General features: G+C 42.6%; 1 protein-coding gene across 2 annotated transcripts in view; it reads left to right on the top strand.

The window, feature by feature from the left end:
- LOC126094541 (protein roadkill-like) overlaps positions 1–23,225 on the top strand; it is a 74,599-nt gene that overhangs the window by 34,038 nt on the left and 17,336 nt on the right. The window contains exon 2 of one of the 2 annotated variants that reach the window (XM_049908971.1): positions 14,806–15,298. The exons of the other annotated variant lie outside the window; for it this stretch is intronic. Within the exon in view, the coding sequence (XP_049764928.1) occupies positions 14,817–15,188 (372 nt within the window). The 5' untranslated portion in view covers positions 14,806–14,816 and the 3' untranslated portion in view covers positions 15,189–15,298. Of the gene's footprint in view, positions 1–14,805; positions 15,299–23,225 lie in introns of those variants that run through there. 2 annotated transcript variants of the gene reach the window in all.

Below are 23,225 nucleotides of genomic sequence, written 5' to 3'. Positions count from 1 at the left end.
ATAGACATGACAAGGCACAAAAACATTTACCTTTAGGGAATTGTGCTCAAATTCAATACATTCATGTGGATGCTTTATACCCCAGATTCGACAATTATGCCTGTTCACTTTCCCATTAGTGTGAAAAGTGCCTTCATTGCTAAAAATTAAGCAATCGACAATGCCATCTCCATCTTCGGAGTCCAAGCCAGGATTACATAATCACAGTGAGGCGCTCATCAGTCCTATATTAAGACTGACTTTATAACCCATCAGGCTTTGCAGTAATCTGAATATTGATCAGAATTCGTTTTTCAGCCTATTCTGTTCTACACAACTTGTGTGTTTGTTCGTACAAAGCGAATTCCTGACAGCTACACATCTGGCTGTATCCTCCAACTTCACTGGGAAAATCAGACTAGATCTTTATGAAAACTATGTTTTATCCCTCAGACAAAACCATTTTTAATCATGTACATGAATCAGTTTGTAAGATAAGAAAGACTCAAAACTGATCATGATTCTCTGCAGAATAGTCAACGAGAGGAAACATGAATCCACAAGTAACATCTATTTCAGACATTTTTCAAAGAAATAAAGCCACTTCTTTTGCTATGGCACATATGAAACCATCAAATATAACATTCCATTATTTTTAAAACCATGATTTATTTTTGTTCAGGTGGCAAACATGAGCTTAACTTCTGAAACATTAAAGATTTTCAAGGACTGGAACAGACATCAAGCCTACATACTGGGTTACTCAGTCCAAAATAAAAGCAATTTAAATGTTTCCCTGTCTATCTTTGTCCATTTCACACTGAAGGGGCCAGATATGGTTAAAAATATGCCAATTTAACAATAGCAGCTGACACAGATACAATTCTGGATCCGCGAGGACAGACTGCACCATCAGTATCCTCTGAACTGTTCAGAAATACAAATACAAGTGATCAGTACTGGAGAAGTTTGATGAAGGTTAAAAATGGTATCGTATAACACATAGCTGTACAACTTACTTTCTATTAGAATCTGACCATCTTTGGGTCCCAAAATAGTAATGAGATGAAGATGCTAAGATTGATGACAAAAATCAATTTTCTTTAATAGAAAGCTGTACATTATACAGTGCAATTTTTGATGTTTTAGAGATAATGTAAGAAAGTTGAGATGTAATGAGATGTTTAATAGAAATCTCTCTGCCACTTACTTTAAAAATGAATGTGCTAGTGCCTCACAGGTAGGTTAAATAATTTGGGGACAAAGGTGATTTGCCAGCATAAATACAACAAAGGCACCTTCACTTTCTCAGAGTCAACATTTGACAGGTCGACTGTAGTTAATAAGTATCTCTAGCCCTATCCAGAAATTTTGTAATTTAAATTCCCCAGTTAAACCCTATAACTACAAAATCCCTGTATCCTTGCAGCACAGGAAGAAGTAACGAAGCAAGACGGTAGAAATTTAATGTAGTACAGAATGTAAATCATGGTAGATGAGGGGTTATTATGTGTGAAACGCACAGTAATTGAATAGTTGTCATTTATATAATAAACTTTGCAATTCTGATTTGGAAATCTGGACATTTACAAAGTATCGTTACAAGCACTTCTGTGCTATCTTTCAGTTCTTTTAATGTGGGTTTGACAAACTAACTTTAAGCTATAGGACTAGCCTATTAATTTACTTGTCTGAAACACTTGGGTGTGTGACAAGAAGTGAACAGATTAAACAACACGTAGCTAACAGGGCAATTGTTAAACAGTGAACAGCACATTATTCCTGAAACATCAAGCTCTAATTCAGCATTGCATCAACTGGCATGAGATATATGAGAATTTAATAAATCTGACTTCCTGTTGTAATGAAGTTAAGCAAATTTTTTATAACCTTCCAATCTTGCAGAGTGATGAATTGATGAAGGCTACACTGACTTCAATTAACAATTGTCTGCTACCAAAATACAGAAACGTACTTTTCAACAGTGATAACACTTCTCCAGCCTCCCGGGAGGGGATTGTGGTCTGTTTTCCAAGAACTTACATTGCTGTAGTTTATTTCTTATAATAAAGACACCATTTTATCTATATGTCCAGTTGCTTCAGCACCAATTCATCCATGAAGCAATCTCAGAGTCTTGAAATGTCTTTGGATTCTTCATTTACTCCAATTTTTTCTTCAGGCTAAAAATACCTGTAATACAATACAAAAGTTCTAATTAAGCTAGTTAGAAACAGTTAAACAACATGGAAATATGATGGCTAATGTTCTTCAGGAATGATTCAGACCAGATACTCACTATGTTTAATTTTCTTAACTCTCTCTGAAAACGGCCAGCATTCACAACACTGTCCACTCTGAGCACCCTTGGTTCACCAGCCTAAAAAATACATACAAAACACTTAAAACTTTACAATTTAACAGACTAAGTTTTCTGGAAATTAAATAAATTTTAAACAAAATTTGCTGTCATATACCAGGTTATGTGCAAAAGTAATTGCCTTTTCCTCTGATTGGGCCTGAGATTGAATTACCAGTGTGTGTTTCAAAAAAGCATTACTCCAATACAGATGGCTGTATTTCGTATTAGAAATGCTAGAAGATGATGTTGTCTTCAGTCCTGAGACTGATTTGATGCAGCTCTCCATGCTACTCTATCCTGTGCAAGCTTCATCTCCCAGTACTTACTGCAACCTACATCCTTCTGAATCTGCTTAGTGTATTCATCTCTTGGTCTCCCTCTACGATTTTTACCCACCACGCTGCCCTCCAATGCTAAATTTTTTGATCCCTTGATGCCTCAGAACATGTCCTACCAACCGGTCCCTCCTTAACTAAAAAAAGTTTCCATAAGATAGACTGACATAGGTAGATGAAACATGTTTAGTAAGATATTAAAAATACATCCTTTATGGATTCATGCTCAGCCTTAAACTAACACACACAACACTTACGTAAAATTATTTGCCGATTAATTACAATTGAGATCAAATATTTCCTTCTCCTCACAGTGTGGACAAAACCTTTAACCCAAAACAAAAATGATAAATCTTCCTTACAAAACTATCTCAGCACTTGAAAATGACTGATCAGGGATATATCACACACAAACTTCACTAATCTATAGGGTGTATAGAAAGGAATCACCTCAACAAAAAAGTATTGCTCAAATGTAGTTAACTGTCTCTGGCATACAAACTATGCACAGACCTATACTCTAGTCTTTCATAAAATTTTAGCATTAAAGAAGATTGCAATTCCAACCACCATAGACTTAAAAACTCCTGATATTTCGCTTGTATTTAAGATAGCGACCATGATGCAATAGCAAACAGACTACAAATAGCACGACATGATCAATGACAACAACTACTAACAGAACAACCATGTAAAATAGGGGTTTTTCGGCAAGGACATTCTAAACAAACAACAAACATGCTCCACACCTAAAAAAAACCAACACTGACTGAATAACAAATATTTTCAACAATAAATTAACCAAAAGAACTTTCAGCAGCATCCATGAATCTGCAACATCAGGCTGAAAACACAACCTAAACAAACACACAGTCTTAATTCAAAGTTTCTGTTGTTTCCTTTGTGGAAGATCTCAGCAGGCTTAAAAGTAGTGTTTGATGGAAGAATGTATCATAAGCACATATGGTACTTCATGTAGAAAATCAATGAACAAGAACTAACCAAGTCTATACATGGACCAGAGACCAGATTTAACCATCAGTTAGACCTTAACAGGAAAAACAAAGCTACAGTGTGAATTGTGTATTACCTGAAGAAATCATTTTGTCTAACTTCGAAATGAGATCAGAGAAAACAAATAATTTTGTATCTATCACAGAAGAGTAGGTATACTTAAGAGTATTACATGAAGTGGTATGCTGTTAATGAACCCAGCACAATTAAGACCATATTGAGTGATGCATAGCTTAATATATAGTAGTAGAATGAGCAATGAAAAATTCTACATTGGGTCTATAACAATTACCTTAAGAAAACTCTGGGTTTTAAACTATTTAAAATTTTAAGATATCTATGATATTAAAAACCGAAGTTTGCGTAATTAACTGTTACTGTCATGACTGCATACACAAACCAATTTTAAGAATCAATGCAAACATTTAACTTTCGTAACCAAATACCATGATATAATAAATGATGTGAATACTTTCCTTGGTCTCTGCTATATTCTACCAATTAATATTGCATATCGATGACTACACTACACAATTTGATGTTACAAAACAACGTGATCTGCAATAACATTCGTAGTGCTCTCTCGGTACTTTGGGCCGAGTATGCACTCTCGGTGGCTTATACCTTCCACTGAGAACAGAGATCCACAAAATCTGATTTTCACACTCCCTTTCATGAGACTAAAGAAGAATATTTGAGAACCTGCAACAGTAGAAATGAAATGTTTCTAACGAAGAGCTCTGAAAATGAGACAAAACTACGATTAATTACTTTATTATTGCTGAAGACAAATAGATTAACCACGTAAAATTCTGTTTGCTCTTCTGGGTATAGCAAGTAGCCTTTGTTCCCGTATTGAAAACACAAACTTTCAAGACCACAAGGTACGAGAACCGGCGTACACTGTAAAGTTTTGCGAAAACAGTTGTTACGCTACTGGTTTGCTGAGGAAATAAAATTAAACACCAAGCCACTTATTCACTTTTATCTGCATCTGAATGTCTGCTGCTCCTTACAGAGTAGGAAAATCCAATCATCTTCAGACGAGCCAGAAGTGCCTCAGTCTCTTCTTTGGTGTCGCACTGACCACGATATTGGCCGCGATCATTTATGCTGAAATCTTTGAGAGTTTCTTTCAACAAACTCTCAAAAGTTGAGCTCATCCTAAAATATGAATATATCGTATGCAAGCTAACCAGCCCGCTAAAAGACGAACGGCAGATTGACGCTAACTCGCAAAGTAGTGGTGGGCAGGAAATCGCAGTGACTGAGAAGTCACAGATATCACAGTACCAACTTTACAGAATCTAACTGCGATTTCAGTCACAGTTAGCAGTCGCAAGTAGTATTTCATATTCAAAGACGTGAGCCATCGATTGGTCGAATTTAGCACTGCTTTCTGCGATGTCAGTGACAAGTCGCAACTAAGAGTCGCAAGTAGCAACTAAAAAGCGCGGTTAACAGTGGCATCTGTTGGCCAAAGTTCGTACTACGTCCATCTCTGCGATACGGTATCGAGTCTAACTGCGATTTCCGTGACAAGTCGCAACTACGAGTCGCAAGTAGCAACTAGAAAGCGCGGTTAGCACTGCCATCTGTTGAGCAAAGTTCATACTACGCTATTCGGTACCGAGTCAAACTGCGATTTCTGTGACAAATCGCAACTAAGAGTCGCAAGTAGCAACTAAAAAGCGCAGTTAACATACTTTTCCTAGTGTCATCTGTTGACTGACGTACGTACTTCGTTATGAGAGCCTTGTGCCTCACGAGATCGATGTGCTGTGTGTGCACATCAAGGGCTTATTTCAATAGTGGTACAAGTCCACTTTTGTTCATTTTGAGATACAGAGTCGTAAAGTTAAATGAGCGCTGACAAATCTGCATTTGAGATACCAGAAATATTCAAGCATATGGCTTCTTGCTAGAGATGAACCTTTATTTGTTTGTTTGGATCACTAATTTCAGAAGCGTTATAGACAGAAAAGTGGAGGTAATGGACTTGTACCACTATTGAAATAAGCCCTTCATATTATATGACGACATGCACATTCAGCATCAGTTATGGTTGGTCAAATACTGCTGTGACTCTGAATGTATTATATTAATAAGAAGCAACATTGCCTTTTTCTCCTGAAAATATGAAGTAACATAACAAATGTGTTTGATTCTGCTTCCAATATGACAGTTTTGGTTAATACTCCACATGCCTACAGGACTTTGCAATCTTAACACAACAGAACTCAGACATCTGTATAAGTGTAGAGAAATGAAAACAGTCATATGAATGCCTCACTTTTGTTCCGACACAGTTCAAGACTCGGGAGAAAAGTTTTACACCTGGTGTTCTACATGGCAACTTCACACACAAGAACTTTTTGCAGACACTACTACCACCTATATGAGTAAGCTTTTCCTGTGTTACTTTCAAGTAATGCACCTAAGCTATTCCTGATTTAACTGGAAGATTTGTACTTCCCACTTTCACATCAACAGCCTCAAAATGCATATTGTAGACTTCGGGACATGTTACAGGTCAGTGTCACACCAAGACTGTGGAGAAAAGGGGGGTGGGGGCGGCATGTCACTCTCCAACAAGTGTTAACCAATAAGTAAGTGGCGGAAAATTATGGGTATAGGACGGCTTAAACATGTGGAAAATGAGATTATTATTCACTCACTGTATTTGACATTTATTATTCCTTTAAAATCTCACAACAACTTCAATAAAACACAGTTTAATCATTCACACACTTATTTCACTTTTACACTGCAAATCCTCTAAGAGCTGCCTTGGATCTTCACGAGTCTCTCTCTAAAACAGCCTTGATGTGGATAGATACGTACAACAACCAGTAATCAGAGTCAGAACTGTCTGCAAAAACACAAGGATTATTAAACAGTTTTTGCTGTCATTAATTACTAGCAATATAATTGAGAGTAGATTGCTAATATTTGCTATAATGAATATCACATTTGCAAGAACGATCTCACTGAAGTAATTAAGTCCATCGAAACGCTTAGAAACTAACCTCTCGTCTGACGAAAACGGTCTAAAGACGCAGTGGCAATTTCTTCAGATCTGTTGACAATGATATTTTGAGTTATCACTTTACTGAGTGACTGAAATGTAGTTCAGGTACCTGTGAACATAACAATATGTTAGAATTCATTTTCTAAATACGAACTATTACGGTACTGTACGGCTACTTACATATTAATTACACTATTAATATTTTCACAGTTGTTTCTTTAATACAAAATTAAAGCCAACGGAAGAAAAAAACGTAAAACATACTTTCCAATGACATGTTTGTTGAGATGCAATTATCTGTGTTGACAGATGTAACTTTTTCATACGGTGGTAAGTCGCAGGTATCAGAGAAATCGCAGAAGTAGCAGAAGTCACAGAAATCGCGGAAGTAGCAGAAATCGCAGAAATAGCAGTGGCGGAGGGATACACGACCTATGTTCCTTAACTGCGACTCTTAACTGAGACAAAGCACAGTTAAGAATAACAGATACTGAAAAGTAGCATTCACAGAAATCACTGATATCGGAAAATCGCAGTTTCGCTCATCACTATCACAGTGTCTGTAACGACCACTGAAGTCGATACACGGCCTCTTTAGATTTCGATACAGCATGTACACGTCATTTCGACATCACGCCTGACTGTCGAAGTGCCAACAGCGTCTCCCGCACCGTTTGGTGCGGTTCAGCACTAGCGAACTACGCGAGACAAAACTTAATGCAAATCACAGTTCATTGCCTGGCAGAAGTTTCATAGAACCACTTTCAAAATAATTCTCTATTATTCCACTCTGGAACAGTGCGCAGAAAGAACGAACTCCATTATCTTTCTGTGCGACCTCTGATTTCCCTGATTTTATTATGATGGTCGTTTCTCCCTAATGTAGGTCTGGTCAATAAAATATTTTCACGTTCGGAAGAGAAAGTTGGTGATTGGAATTTCGTGAAAAGATACTGCCACAACGTGAAACGTCTTTTAATGATATCCTCACCAAATCCTGTATTAGGTCCGTGACACACTCTTCCCCCATTTCTTGCTAGTACAAAACGTGCTGCCCTTCTTCGAACTTTCTCGATGTATTTCGCAAATACTATCAGGTAAAGATACCACACTGTGCAACAGTACTCCTAAAAGAGGATGGACAAGCGCGGTGTAGGCAGTCTCTTTAGCAGATCTGTTACATCTTCTAAGTGTTCTGCCAATAAAATGCAGTCTCTGGTTTGCCTTCTCCACAACATTTCCTAATGTTCTTTCCGATTCAAGTTGTTCGTAATCGTAATTCCTAAGTATTTACTTGAATTTACGGCCTTTGTATTTCACTGATTCATCGTGTAACCGAAGTCTAAAGGATTCCTTTTAGCATTCATAAGGATGACCTCACACTTTTCATTATTTAGGATCAACTGTCAATTTTTACACCCTGCAAATATCTTATTTAAATAGTTTTGCAGTTGGTTTTGATCTTTTGCTTTACTAGATGATAAATTACAGCACAATCTGCAAGCAACCTAAGTCAGCTGCTCAGATTCTCATAAATCGTTTATACAGTACGGAACTACAGGGGGCGTATAACAGTATCTTGGGGAATGCTAGAAATCGCTTCCCTCACGTCTAATCACGAAACTATTTACCATCTACATTGTAACATTCACTTAAACGAGCATAAGTTGCAATATCAGCACCAACCACGCAGGGCACGCTCTACACATTCAGAGAAACCGAGCGAGGTGGCGCAGTGGTTAGACACTACACTCTCATTCGGAAGGACGACGGTTCAATCCCGCGTCCGGCCATCCTGATTTAGGTTTTCCGTGATTTCCCTAAATCGCTCCAGGCAAATGCCGGGATGGTTCCTTTGAAAGGGCACGGCCGACTTCCTTCCCCATCCTTCCGTAATCCGATGAGACCGATGACCTCGCTGTCTGGTCTCCTTCCCCAGACAACCCAACCCATTCAGAGAAATCTCCGGTGCGAGAGTGACAGGTATACTTATTAGCTCTTGGTTCTTCAAACAAGAAGCTGTACGTAAGAGTTAAGGTCTTATAATAAATTTTTAAGCAAACACAGTGGAACACTGGTGCACTCTATCACAATATAGTGAAGCAGTTCGTATTTATTGGAGCCAGTTCTCAGTCCGCTGTAAGATAGTGGTATTTAAACAACTACGTACTTTCCCTTCTCGAGACACACACACACACACACACACACACACACACACACACACACACACACACACACACTCTTCAACAAAACGGCTGAGAACCAAATTACCTCTGGCCGAGCAGCGACCACTAATTGTACAACACGGACAGGATATCGGTTCCACCTATTCCTAAAACCTCAGCACCTGTAATCTACTTCTCTCTCCAACCAGGCTCACGCTGGATTTACCACAGCAAACTTTACGACCGAAACTGTCCACAAAACGACATTCAATTGATAGCCCGTGCACCTAAATTCGCCAAAACCAGTGTATCACCAGCGACTATTCAGAAAATCCCACAGAATCTCTGTATATTTCGTCATTCACCGTTGGGAGGAAACAACCGTCACAGCCATTTATATGAGCAGGGGCCTAACAGACTAAATAGCCATGCTGCCTCCGTGAACTGTACCCAAATTAAAGTACTGGTACTACCAATCTAGACTCCTTTCCCTCTCCCAAGCCTTAACCGCCAGCTGCGGTGCCTCACTACTCCACTCAGTAGGTCGCCCTACTATCGGACCTAGACGCACACTGATGTATCCACGTAGTCGGTGAGAGGTCTACATGCGAATCTCTGTCACACCATAGGAACCATTTAGAACGCCACTTTTGGCAGTTGATTAATTATTCGTTGCTGCTGTCTGTTCCCTACGACAGCGGCCGGCCACTTCGCGTCACTCAGGCAGCGTCTCTGGACCCAGCGAAGGCGAGCTGTTGCATCGCTGAGTCGCGCGCGCTCACCTACAACATATTTCTTTTTCTTAATACATCGTACACGTATATTTACAGTAACCACCAGGTGTTATTAAGTTATCATGTAGGATGCTCAGCACTAGTAAGGTCAAACGTAATCCGTGCTTTGTGACACAGCACAAGGTGTCGAGTCTTGAAGAACCTCCTGATGTCTCAGGAGCTGTGCGTCCTCAATACAGTGTGTCCCACTCATTTCTCAGCTGCTGCTGTATCATTCTCAGCCATTTACCTCTTTCTGCTCTCCCACCATTGCAAACTCAACTATCATTCCAGTGACCATTTTCCACTGTGGGTCGGCCTACTGAATGAGGAATTCCTTGAAGAGAAGCCACCGAAATTGATCAGCAGGGCTAAATGGACACTGATCAGCCATCTGGATATGCTTGGACACCACAATGGCATCGAGGAATGGGTGAAACAAATCCTATAAGTGATCTGTCATGCCACTGACTTGCCCATCCTGAAGTCTTCATGCCACTTTAGGAGACAACAAGTTCCTTGATGGACTGGTGAATGTCGCCCAGCAATCCCGGGCGTGCTGCTCTTTGCTGATTTAAATGCTGCCCAACAGCAGACATTTAGAGTAACGAGAGCCAAGGCTCTATGCGTAATTAAGGAGAGCAAGAAGAGTCCATGGCAAGCGTTCCTCGAGTCTGACAGCCACTCCACTTGTTCTACAAAAGTACAGGAAGCCATCTGGAGGATTTCTCAGATGACTGCAGAGCATTTTGCAGCGACTACTGCCAATGCCAGCCAGGATACACCATTTCGCCACTACTGCGTGACTGCAGAGGGGGTCAAGTTGGACTTCAGATCCAATAATTCTGTGTCTTACTACTGTCCTTTCTCCCTGTGGGACCTGGAATTGGCACTGTCTGAGACTCACGATACTGCACCTGGTCACAACCAAATGCTAAGACATTTGCCGTTAGCATCAAAGAAAATCCTCCTTGAATGTATGCTTGGTATGACAAAGAGGAAACTATCCCAGCTCTTGGAGAGAGGCAGTACTGGTACCTCTCCTCAAATCATGAAAGGGCCCCACATGTCTCAGTAGTTACTGGAGCATCGGCTTAACTAGCTGTGTAGGAAAGACCCTGGCGTGAATGGTTAACTGTTGCCTGGTCCAGTTCTTAGAGACAGCGCAACTCCTTAGTTACACTCGGAGTGGATTCCGTGGGTATTGGTCCACTATCAACAACCTGACCCAGGCGACGTGGCTATTCAGCAGGATTTCCTGCATAAATATCACTGTTTTGGCGTATTCTTCTAGCTCAGTTGCATATAAGGGACACCATTCTGCGTTTTAAAGACTCAGGTTTGTAGGCGTCATTTTTGACTTCAAACTATCATGGTTACCACACTTGAGAACCTGAAATGATAAAGTGCCTTAGCCACAGGTCTTGGGAGGGCAGAGCGGGTGCATCTGCTCAAATTTTATGTAGCTTTTGGGTGTGATCACGAATAGACTGTGGATGTGCAGTGTACAAATCAGTGAAGCCTTCTTACCTTAAGGTTATTGACACTACCCACCACGAGGGAACTAAGCTGGACACAGGTGCTCACAGGACAAGCCCCAAACCCAGTCTCCTTGCTGGTGCTGGGGAGCCACCAGTCAACAACCGGCGGCAGCTCCTTGGTGCGTCAGGCATGAAAGTTCCTCACAGCTCTGACTTCACCCGCATACAATACTATTGTCCAACCACCGCTGCAATGACTTTTGTCCAATCCTCCACAAACAGCAATGACACTTGGGATCCGCATGCAGCATGTGCTGGAGTCGCTGGGAGTGGAGTAGGTACAACCCCAAATCCAGGGTTTCAACTGTCTGCCATCATAGTAACTGCAGAGCCAGAGTGTTATTTTAGATTTAGTGCAGTACCGGAGGGGTTGAACTCCTGCATATGTTTTTAATACATTGTTTAAGGACATTTTTAACTGGGCACCACACCTTTACAGCTGGCTTTACTGATTTTTCCCTGATCATGTCCTCAAGGTTAGACTGCCTCAAGACTTAACTGTCTTTAATGCAGAATTATATTCGATCTTGCAGGCTCCGGAGCAGATGAGATGGGATTAGAGTACTAAGTTCCTCGTCTGTTTAGATTCTGAGTGCCCTTACTTTCCACAACGCTTGTACCCAGCAGATATAGTCCAGGATACCCTCGTCCAACTACAATGGCTGGGAAACGTGGTGTCTTTCTGCTGGATACCAAGCACATGGGCATTGCAGGGAATGAAAGGGCAAATGTAGCAGCCAAGGAGATATACCGCAATTCCCAGATAGTTCAATGTGCAATCACCTCGCATATTATCGCCTCACTTGTGAGATTGTCTTGTGTCAAGGGAAGAATGAGTGGGTGGAAGTGACAGAGAAGACGTGGCCATGGCATTTCCTTCCAGCCACGTCGATGAAACAGGGTCCTCCTTACTTGTTTTCGCATAACAATAATGTCGTGTGACTAGGGCCTCCCGTCGGGTAGACGGTTCGTCGGGTGAAAGTCTTTCGATTTGACGCCACTTCGGCGACTTGCACGTCGATGGAGATGAAATAATGATGATTAGGACATCACAACACCCAATCCCTGAGCGGAGAAAATCTCCGACCCAGCCGGGAATCGAACCCGGGCCCTAAGGATTGACATTCTGTCGCGCCGACCACTCAGCTGCCGGGGGGGGGGGGGGGGGGGGCGCGGACGTTTTCGGATATGCCACAGGTCTATGACGCATGGCTTCTTGCTCTGGCGAGAGGACTCTGTAATCTCCCCCACTCTCCTTCTTCCACCTATTGTCTACATTAAACAATGCCCAGTCCAAGTAATTAATAAGCAAAGTCTTTTATGAAGATTTGAGAGGAGCGAAGATTACAATAAACTTTAAAATTCACGTAGCTTGTCATGTTGAGACGGCTCCGCTTCTTGTCTAGGGGTCTGATTCTTGAAGCTGAATATGTAACATCAGGTCCTCACGGTTGGTTTGAACTAAATAATTGGAAGATGGTTGTTGCAGAATTTTTTACGTAAATATATTTTCCACTGATTTTTCTCACATTTTAGTAAATCAGTGTTTTTCTTGATTTTTTTTAACGTCAACAAAACCGAAATTACGTGGTTTGCACCTATTATACAAAAATCCGTCCGATCACATCAGAGGCAAGCTTAAGACTCCCACACTCTGCGGAAATAACTATTCCAAACGGTTTACAGATTTTCTTAACAAATTAATTTCTTCTAGTTGTCCTTACATTATTAATTTCGATTATTCTTTCATAAATGAATCCAGAAGTAAACATAGTAAACAGTACCGATTGCATAATTAATAATAGAAATTTTAAGTGTGCAAATAATTCGTAATTTCAAATTTTTCCAAAAAATAATTTTAGCTGTACATTCAGAACTATTACTTACTGATTATAACATCCAAACTACAATATTTGATAAAGTAATTACTTTTCATAAATTTTAGCTTGACATAGAGCATACTGTGTATAAAATTATATGAAAATTTTGAGAAAAGTAACTGAGATAGTATTAACCTGTCCAAAATCGAAAAATAATTCTGGTATCGACAACTACTGTTGACGAAAAGCAATGTGTGGTGCTTCTGGCGTAGATACCACTATGCACCACATTTTATTAGATTGTTTTATTTTCTGATCAGAGGGCGGCAGCAGATTTGATAACAGATCTGCCCTCTCTTTTAAGTAAAGTTCAAACAAATGTGAGTTTTAAGGATACGTGATTCGTCCCACATGTTTCCGAAAATTTTAGGGAGATATTTTTAACGTGTTAACGGGGTGACTGGTTCAGGTGATCAGCCGGTCAATGTTCCCTTTGGCTCTTTTTTAGCTCCTCTATTTTATTTTTTAATCCCAGGTACAGCACCTTTCACCCTTTCTCTGTTTTAAGACGTGACAGATAGTGATTATATGGTTACTACAAGCGAGGTGGGAGTGCATGAGTGTCATTTTCTAGGTTTCACCTCACTGTGTGATAAATTTTCGTAATTTTATCCACATTCGTTTCTTTTAATGTGTGTAAGGGCGCTGATACTATCGCCACTGAGTACCCATAAGCTCTAAAAAAACACGAACACGCACATATTTAGTGCTTTTCACATTAAGATTGTGTTATGATACATTTGGATAGTAGTGTATCCTTTTTTTTCGTTTCTCATCTGCCTGCACCGTAGCAACAAATCATATTGTTTTACAGATAGCACCCATGACAGAAGGGCAAAGATTTTGATTACTCTAAATTCTTTTGTCTGCCTTTGGATATGCAGATGGCAGAAGTAAATTCTAGGATATGCATTTTGTAATTAGTTCTGCCACTGAGATTCGTGATTATGTGCAGTGCATCAATTAGCTGATATAGTAAACGTAATTACGTCAAAGGAAATGTAATGTATGTGGTTAAAAGTGAATGCTTGGAACATTACTATGTACAAAGGCTAGTAAATGATGTCATAACAGAATTTGGCAGTTTTGTGTCTTCTGTATATTATTATTATTAGAAAGTTATGTATGTTCCTAGAATCCTATCCACTGTGAACTTAAAAATTATCATCTTCAAATCACAAAAGTTTAAGTAATGTTGGTGGAACAGAGTAATAGAGTAGTGGATAGAGGCGGAATGTGAAGGGGCTTATATATTACTTCGTAAAATACTGTTTGTTTTTATTCGTATTTTCCTTAGGTTTTCTTCTTTATTTCATGTAGGTATACGTTCAGTGTACAAATAAGACGACCCTATGTTGAGGGCGAGGTGTTAGTTTTTGTGAAGTAGTCGAGGAATATGGACCAGTGACTTGCAAAATTGCTGTTGTGTACATTGGCAGATGACTAGCACTCTAGGACATTGTGTACTACAGAAAGAATAATACGGGTAGTCATTTTTCATAAGTGAATTGTGTTCACTGGCCACCAGATGTAGCAGACAATTGGCTCTGGAGAGAGATGCACTCCGGTATAACCATACAGAGCAAGTGCAATGTGATTTACCAAATTGTATTTAACGTGAACCAACTGCATTGGAATCCATTTTTGGATGATTCACATTGAGAAAAACAGCCTGTGTGTGGATGGAATAAGGATACAGACCTGCTCAATAACGCTGTGTTTCAGGTTCATCCAACATGTCACCAGCAAAGACGATTAGTATGAGTGAATGTAAGGACCTGGGCTCTCTGCTAGACGCTGATTTCGGCATGGTGACGCTAGTGTCCGGTAACACGCGACTGGTGGTGCACAAGGCCGTGCTGGAAGCTAGGAGCCCTGTGTTTGCTGCCATGCTGCAGGACATGCTAGAGGACGGCAGTGACCAGCTCTCCATCCCTGACGTAGAGGGCCCGGTGCTGCAGAGGCTGGTGGGCTACATGTACACTCTTAGGCTCTCCCAGCTGCAGGGCCTGGGCCCTCAGCTGCTGGCCGTTGCCGACCGGTATGGCGTGGTTGGCCTCAGGGCTTTGTGCGAACAGCTGCTAGATGTGGAAAACGAGGATGACTGACATATGTGAAATAATGTGAAATGACTGACACGTGTGAAATAAATCTTAACTGCTTGACTGCATGTGTGTTCGCTAAATACTTGTAAATAAAGAATTAAATGAAGAAAGACGCCACAACTGTTAATTTGTACCCACCAGTGTACAGTACATTCAATTAATAGTTAAATCACAGTGAATGAGTGGGGAGAGAAAGAGAGAGAGAGAGAGAGAGAGAGAGAGAGAGAATCATGGGATGTGACTTGTCCTCCTGGCCTCAAGCGTAACCATGATTAACCATGATACCCTCTACATGACGATTGAGTGAAACTGCAGTGGGTTTCCCTTTCTCCTGAAAGAAAAACTTCCTTTTGTTCCACAAGAGACAGCTTTTCGTCAACAATCTGTGTGAAGTATGTAGCACTAGAGTGCATCTGGGGAATCTGTATATTATTTTGCACAAGTGTCAATAGTGAGTGTAAGCAATAGCAGTGAGAGTGCGAATGATCCTGGTGATCATTTGTAACAGTTATTTACCACCGGGCAGGTTACATGTATTCTGTGAAATAATGTTAATCCAACAACTATCGACTCTTCCCCTTTTCCTCCTACTTGGCCATTAATAATCATACAGTGCTCTGTGGGGAAGTAATTCATCTGGTGGGGGCCTTCTGATTTAACAATTACCTCCTGATTCGTCGGTTACCTTCTGATTTTTGAGCTGCATGTCCCATTGGCAGTACTTGCATCCACTATAGTTATGCCCATGGCACTTTCTTGGCCACTGACCAGACAGCTATTCAGCATTGAGGAGTCGTACAAAGTTTCATGCAACATCCTTCAGACAAACCTCATCACTTTTAAGTGGCTCATTGCTGAGGCTTACTATCTGCTTTAGTGCAGTATGAAGGAATGGTGGGAGCGCTATGTCCTCTTGTGAACGTAGGCCTCCTCCCTTATTCTATTTGTGAGGGCAACTTGCATAGTCTGCTTGGCTACCAAAGACAAACACCTGTCCTATGTCTCGTCCTTCATGGTGGTATCTCTCTGGATACGTCTGTTCCTATCAGTGATATTGCAACCTGTGTTGTGACTGTGTGAGTGTATGCATCTTACCCTGCCACTTTTCGAGAAGAGGTGAAGACAGGCAATTTTACCATTGTTGGAAAACTCAAAATAATGCTGTAACTTTAGAATCGGTCATTACGATCAAAAATTGCCAATCTGGGAGTACTGGCCCAGGCTGCATGATTGTCAGATTTCCCAGCTCACTGGTGCTGCTTAAATGTGTTCAGAATCCTGTCCAGAATGTGAAATAGTGTCACACTGAACATTTAGTGTGTGCTTGTGTTTGCATTTCTGGGGGCTCCTCCACTGTCCTGTGACACTATACACTGCTGTCACCCCTGCACATTCATATGTGGCTGAAAAGAGCTGTGTGTCAACAGATGCAGTTCAGGAAGCAAAACGCATCAACAGTGGCCACTCCTGTCACCAGCCACCTTGTTGCACTGGGTATGTGGCAGACAACTCACCACAACGGCAGTCACTGCTTGCTATGGGAACCACTTGGGAACCTAGTGTGGAATAGCTGTAAGGGCATGTCTGCAGATGGCACATCACATGATGTTCAGATCGCATTTACCAGTGTGATGCAAATGGAACTAGAGATGCTTGGCCACGTCATGTGTTTTGGAATGTTAATAAATGCTTGTCACCTACAGTCCCCTAATGGCAGTTCGCCACCACGACAGCTGGCATGCTCTCTGGGTGCACAGCTTTACACTTAAACTGAACCCTAGGCTCAGTGGACTTCCAGTTACTGAATTATTTCCAGAAATGTGATGTTAGCATTCCAGCACTCTGACCTACTTACCTGCTTCCATGTATGCTAATGGGTCCACATACAGTGGTCACAAACTTTCAGGAGATAAAACTGCAGTGCAGTAAGTGCATAGGAACTGCAACGAAACGCGATTTTTTTATATATGACAATATTGCTCTTTAACTAGTATCTATTTTTTGTTGTATTTAGGCGTTGGATACAGGCAAATCTGTCGCACCAAACCAGAATTCTGTTTGGGTAGTGTGGCTCATGGAAGTGAAGACGTCCTTAGTAATGTGTTGCTGTAACTTTTACACAATACAGCAGGGGTTCCGCATGTACAAGCCCTTGGTATGTTCCCAGGCATATAGCACCAAAAATTAAGAAACTTCCGTCGAATCCTGGTCCAGCAATTGCGATTTATCATTGTTCAGACTTAATTTACAGTAACTTCCAAAAGTTGGAGAATGGTTGTCAGTGAAATGCTTTTCTCGGAGCACACAGCAGAACGGAAGAAAATTAGTAGGTGGTGTTAGACAGATGGCAGTAGTATCAAAAGAATGATGTCCTAGTGAGGCGTGAAAGGCCCACAGCACAGATCATACCCTTGACAATAACTCACTGATTTTGTTCCATCATCTTTCGGGCGTGCACTCGGGACAGCGACAATTCTTCTTGCACATTATGTCCGCCGGGAAAACTTCAAGAATCACTCACTGATTTGTTTTACGCAAACTCTGATGACCCAGTGACAGCAGAAGACTACTGCTCTAGGAGGGGTGGAGCAACACCGAATGACAAGAGCTGCATGGCATTCCGAGCAGAATGCTGTGGTGCTGTGGTGCTGCAAGCAGAGCAGTATGGAAGGAGATGGTGTAGACCAGTGCTGAAGAAATGAAGTTTGTTTCTTAGAGTGAAGATAGAGCATTTGACTGACTCTGGCTGCTTTCGATCAATGCCAGAGCATTTGGCTGTTTCTGCAGGTAGCGGTATACATTTTCTTAATTTTTTCTGCAATCGCCTTAAAACGAAATGCGATAATAAAGTTAAAAGTACCGTATGGCAAATACATGAAAATCATTTTAATCAAGCGAGACAAAGTTTACAAAAGCGTTGTTATTTGGACAAGTTAATTTGTAACTTTGTTAATGCTTCGTCCTGTTTCATAAGTGCCTTGTATAGATTCCTAGATTTCTAATGTATGTTGCTCATAGACACTTAGGATCATTCTAGGTTAATGTGTGTTGTGCAGAACAGACATTTTGGTGTTGTCAGCACAAGTGTGGTGACGTTTCTGTTGGCATCAGCGCACATTATTCCAGGAGCCCATTAAATTATTTTTTGTGCTGTCGAATGAAATTCTTTGAAATATTCTATCTCTGAATCTGAAACATGGCGACTGTAAGGTCTGATACAATGTCACAACAATAAATACACCTCTTCTCCACTGAATACAAAAGGCACAACTATTACCCTTGACAGTGGATAGTCGAGCAGTAGCTTATGTCCGATTCTTGCACCAAACAAAATACGTTAGAAGAATGAGTATTCACTCTCAGGGACTAGACATTCATTTGCTGAGTAAGGCCTTGGTCGCCTTGGATACTGAATTGGGGCTGGTAAGCACTGCCAGTCCTGTCACTGTAAGTGCTGGGCCTGCTGCAGTAACCACCACAGAGTGCAACAGCAGAATATTGTGTGCACAGGTGAGGGGATCTTGGCTTGACTGAACACAGGAGAGTGGATGAGGAGCAAAGTATGCATAGGAATAATGGAGAAATTAAGAAAACCACCACCTAAGTGTGACCTTCAGTTCTTCAACTCTACCAAACCACACCATGGCAGGATTCCTCAGGCTTAAGGTTAGCGTTATATGTCTAACCCTATGCAGTGCTACAAATGCCATCATTTTGGCCATACAATGCTGAGTTTCAGAAGCAAAGTGACCTGGGGAAAGTGTGGAAAGGCCCCATGAATCTGACTGACTACCCATCTCCAACAATCAGCATTAACTGTTCTTAGAGGCACCCAATAGAGAGATGGGACTGCCGTTTTTTTTTTGCTGAAGAATTCAAAATTCAGGAAGTGAAAGTGACCAAATGGGTCTCCTATGCAGAAGGCAAAAAGGAATGTAAGATGCCACTTCATATTTTCCTTGGTGCAGAAACCTGTTCCCAAGGTCGTAACTTCGATGGAAATGACATCCAGCATACAGTTATCAACTACTAGGACCTGTACATGCCAAAGCAGGTCAGTAGTGACATAGTGATCCAGGCAGCTACACCGGAAGAGACCAGCAATGTTTCTGCAGTGAGCATCATGAATGCTCCACAGAAGCAAGAGTGCCTCTCGGCGCCCACTTCCGTAAGAGCAGGGTGCCTCTCGGCGCCCACTTCCGTAAGAGCAGGGTGCCTCTCGGCGCCCACTTCCGTAAGAGCAGGGTGCCTCTCGGCGCCCACTTCCGTAAGAGCAGGGTGCCTCTCGGCGCCCACTTCCGTAAGAGCAGGGTGCCTCTCGGCGCCCACTTCCGTAAGAGCAGGGTGCCTCTCGGCGCCCACTTCCGTAAGAGCAGGGTGCCTCTCGGCGCCCACTTCCGTAAGAGCAGGGTGCCTCTCGGCGCCCACTTCCGTAAGAGCAGGGTGCCTCTCGGCGCCCACTTCCGTAAGAGCAGGGTGCCTCTCGGCGCCCACTTCCGTAAGAGCAGGGTGCCTGTCGGCGCCCACTTCCGTAAGAGCAGGGTGCCTGTCGGCGCCCACTTCCGTAAGAGCAGGGTGCCTGTCGGCGCCCACTTCCGTAAGAGCAGGGTGCCTGTCGGCGCCCACTTCCGTAAAAGCAGGGTGCCTGTCGGCGCCCACTTACCCCTCATCCTTGAAAGGAAGGGGAGTAGGGAAGGGTCTCAGTATTAGTCAAGAGCTGCCCTGGGTACCATCAGATGTTATTCTGGCATGTCTGTCAGATGATGCCATGGGTTTGATGCCTGATAACTGTACCCAGACAGCCCTTCCACTCCCCAACACTCTAACACTGTCTCACCCCCCTGATGGAAGTATAGAGACAAATCAAAACCATGTTAATGAAATGGCTTCCATACTCGTGGAGTATGAGTGGATACAGGACTTGTCTGGAGGAATTGACTCTTTGTACAGGATGTACCTTTTGGCCTCTCTCTTCAAGAGACTCAATTTAAGCATGGATGCACATGTACCTCGACGCTATTACCTTCCAGAAAAGATTACCTTACTGGTGACAGACTGAAAGGCCAGGTAGAAATGTTCATTAAGGACACTTTCCACTCCTCACCTCTGTCCATAACCACAACCCTACCAGCGGTTGCCATTCAGATTGTGTCCTATGTTGCTGTCACTGTGTTCTGTGTACCAACATGTCTATAAGGCCATTGACAGCAAGCCCATTACGTATCATCTTTAACTAACCCATCCCTTTTTCGTTTTAGGTGGTCTCCCAAGGGGATCACTTTTCTTTTGCGAGTTTGTGAATGGCGCCCACTGGGTCCCAAGCTACTGCAGCCCATCCTTCCTACTCAGACTGCATTTACTTCCCTGTGCCCCTCCCTCTCCATCCTCACTCCTTCCCTGCTACCTCTTCCTCTGTGTTCTTACTTATGTTGACCTGTCTATCCACCTGGTTTCCTTTATTCGTGCAGTTTTGTTTCCCTTGCCTTTTCTCTTTCATTGGTTTTGGGTCTTTGGGGTTTGACATCCACTTAAAAATTTTGTCTGTAGTGTCATTTGGGTAAGAACTCCCTCCCTTGTGTCTAGGGCATGGATTCATCTCCTCCGTTCCTTGTCTGCTGTAGCCCCCTCATCCCTGCTTGGTTGCCAGCACGTGTAATCAGCCAGTGTGGTGAGGCTGTTATGTATGCATCTGGCTGAGTCCCAACAACACAGGAATCACACTTTTGATACCTGAGCTTCTGCCTCCCAAAGTATGCATAGGAGTGGTTGTTTGTCATTCCAGAGCATCTGGACTCCCGTCAACAGTCACCATGCCAGAAGGCCCTTGCTGTGCCAGGGTGGCGCCCATGGAGAGGACGCCTGATCAGAGTGGGTGGTATCAGGGCAGATGCTTTCTGCATGAAACATATCAAGCTCCTAAACTTTGGCTATTCTCCTACAGCCATCTCTTAAGAGTGGTAACAGATCATTGAATGCTGCTTCTTATGACCCTGCGGCCTTCCCTTCTCTGGCTACACCCCGGAAGGAGGGTCAGGCACACCATCTTGGAGTGAAACACTTTCTCCGCTGTCAGGTCTGTACTAGGGTGGATGGGGACGGCATCACCGCCGCAAAGCCGCTATTTTCAGTAGAAAATGTCGAAAATAAGTTTGGCGATGTGGAGTTCTTCAGTAAGACATGACCAGGTTTCCTGATGACAAAAGCTTTTTCTGTCACCAAATCTGCAGCTCTTTGTGCTTGTGATCATCACGGTGACGACTGGTTGTCTGTTACACTTCACCATTTTCAGAATATGATCCAGGGAGTAATTTTTCATCGGGATCTCATCCTCCAACCTGAAGAACTCCAGGCTAATATGGAATGAAGGGGGTGCTCATTTAATTCAACATGTGCAGAAAATTCGTAAGGACAAGTGCACCGATACTGGCGCCTTTATTCTGGCTTTTGTGGCAGATATCCTCCCAGAGAAGGTCAATGTTGTGGGTTGTCTATGTGACATGATGCCGTACATCCCACCACCCATTAGGTGCTTGTAACTTCCCAATGTACAGAGGATGCTCTATGTGGTGACTATGGCACCCAGTCCATGAGGGGAGCCAGTGTGTTCCGCCACCTGTGTGCGTAAAAATTGTCATGACTGTCACTCTCCATGCTCAACAGATGACCCGGCTCACAAGAAAGAAAAGAAGATACAACATGACTGACTCCACCCTGTATTGACGTCTTCTACTATTGCATCTGTTATGCTCTTTTCCCCTCCTCCCTCTTCCTTACCCCAGTTCCACCCCCTCTCCTCTTGCCCTCCATTGGAGTGTCCCATTTCTTTGGCGCCCACCAGCGATGGGGGTCATATGTGGATTGCTTCCCCTGGAGTGTCCAGACCAGAGCTCTGCTACCACAACTCGGCCATGGGACAAAGTCTGCGTGCCCCATGGTCACTGCTCTCTTTCAGTTTCAGATCTTGCGGAAGCCTTCTCTCTCTCTCTCTCTCTCTCTCTCTCTCTCTCTCTCTCTCTGTGTGCCCTGCCCTCTTGAAAGAGGAGGATGAGGAGGAGGAGGAGGAGGAGGAGGAGGAACGTAAGCCCCAGGTCAAGGCCCCTCTGGTGTTCCCAGAGGTCTGATCTCCCCCTAGCAACCTGAGTCTGACATCTTATTTATAGACGTCACCTTGTCGTTGTTGATCAGTTGACTCCAGTCTATTCATCTCCCACGTGGTCACCCACTCTGTGATTATTCGATGGTATTGTAATGGATACTACCGTCCTCTGTGATTAGTCGATGATATTGTAATGAATACTACCGTCATTTGCCAGAGCTGCAATCCCTTATTGTCTTTTACATGGCAGCCTGTGTTGTTGCTCTTGAAGAATCTCATTTTACTGACCATATCAGGCATTTGATGGCTTACTGTGACGTCTGCACATTGGTCCATACAGATATTGTTAGTACATGGATCCCGATTCATACAACATTGGAAGTGGTTGCCTTTTGGGTCCACTTGGACTCTGCTGTCAATAGAATTCCCTCCTGAAAGGCCACCTGCATCTGCTGCCCTAACTGATCTCCTTCAGCAACTCACCCCTCCCTCCCTTCCTCCTCCTTTGGGATTTTAATGCTCATCAGCCTTTGTGGGGTAGTGCGTTTTCATCTAGTCGGGGCTCCTCATTGACCATTTTCTTGTGGACCACGACCTGTGCCTGCTTAATGTTTCACTTATTCATTTTAGTGCTGCATATGACACTCTCTCTGCCATTGATCTTTTCTCTCTTCCCCTTCCCTTCTTCCTTCTTTACACTACTCGCCACATTACCTAAATGATGACTCACTATTGTTTCTCTTTCTCTTCCTGCCTCCTGATGTTTCCCAGATGGGCTTTCCACCATGCTATTTGGCCTCTATATACCTTCTTCGTAAGGTTTCATTGATGAAGTCGTGTGTTACATGTCTGATAAGATAATCCACACTGCTGACATTGCCATTCCTCAATTGATGGGGCCCGTTCACCAACTGCCTGATCCATTGTGGAACAACCATTGTCAC

This window comes from Schistocerca cancellata, chromosome 8 (assembly GCF_023864275.1).
Source record: "Schistocerca cancellata isolate TAMUIC-IGC-003103 chromosome 8, iqSchCanc2.1, whole genome shotgun sequence".
NCBI lineage: Eukaryota > Metazoa > Arthropoda > Insecta > Orthoptera > Acrididae > Schistocerca > Schistocerca cancellata.
The sequence above is the reverse complement of the archived record's forward strand: the minus strand, read 5'-3'. Positions and strand labels throughout refer to the sequence as shown.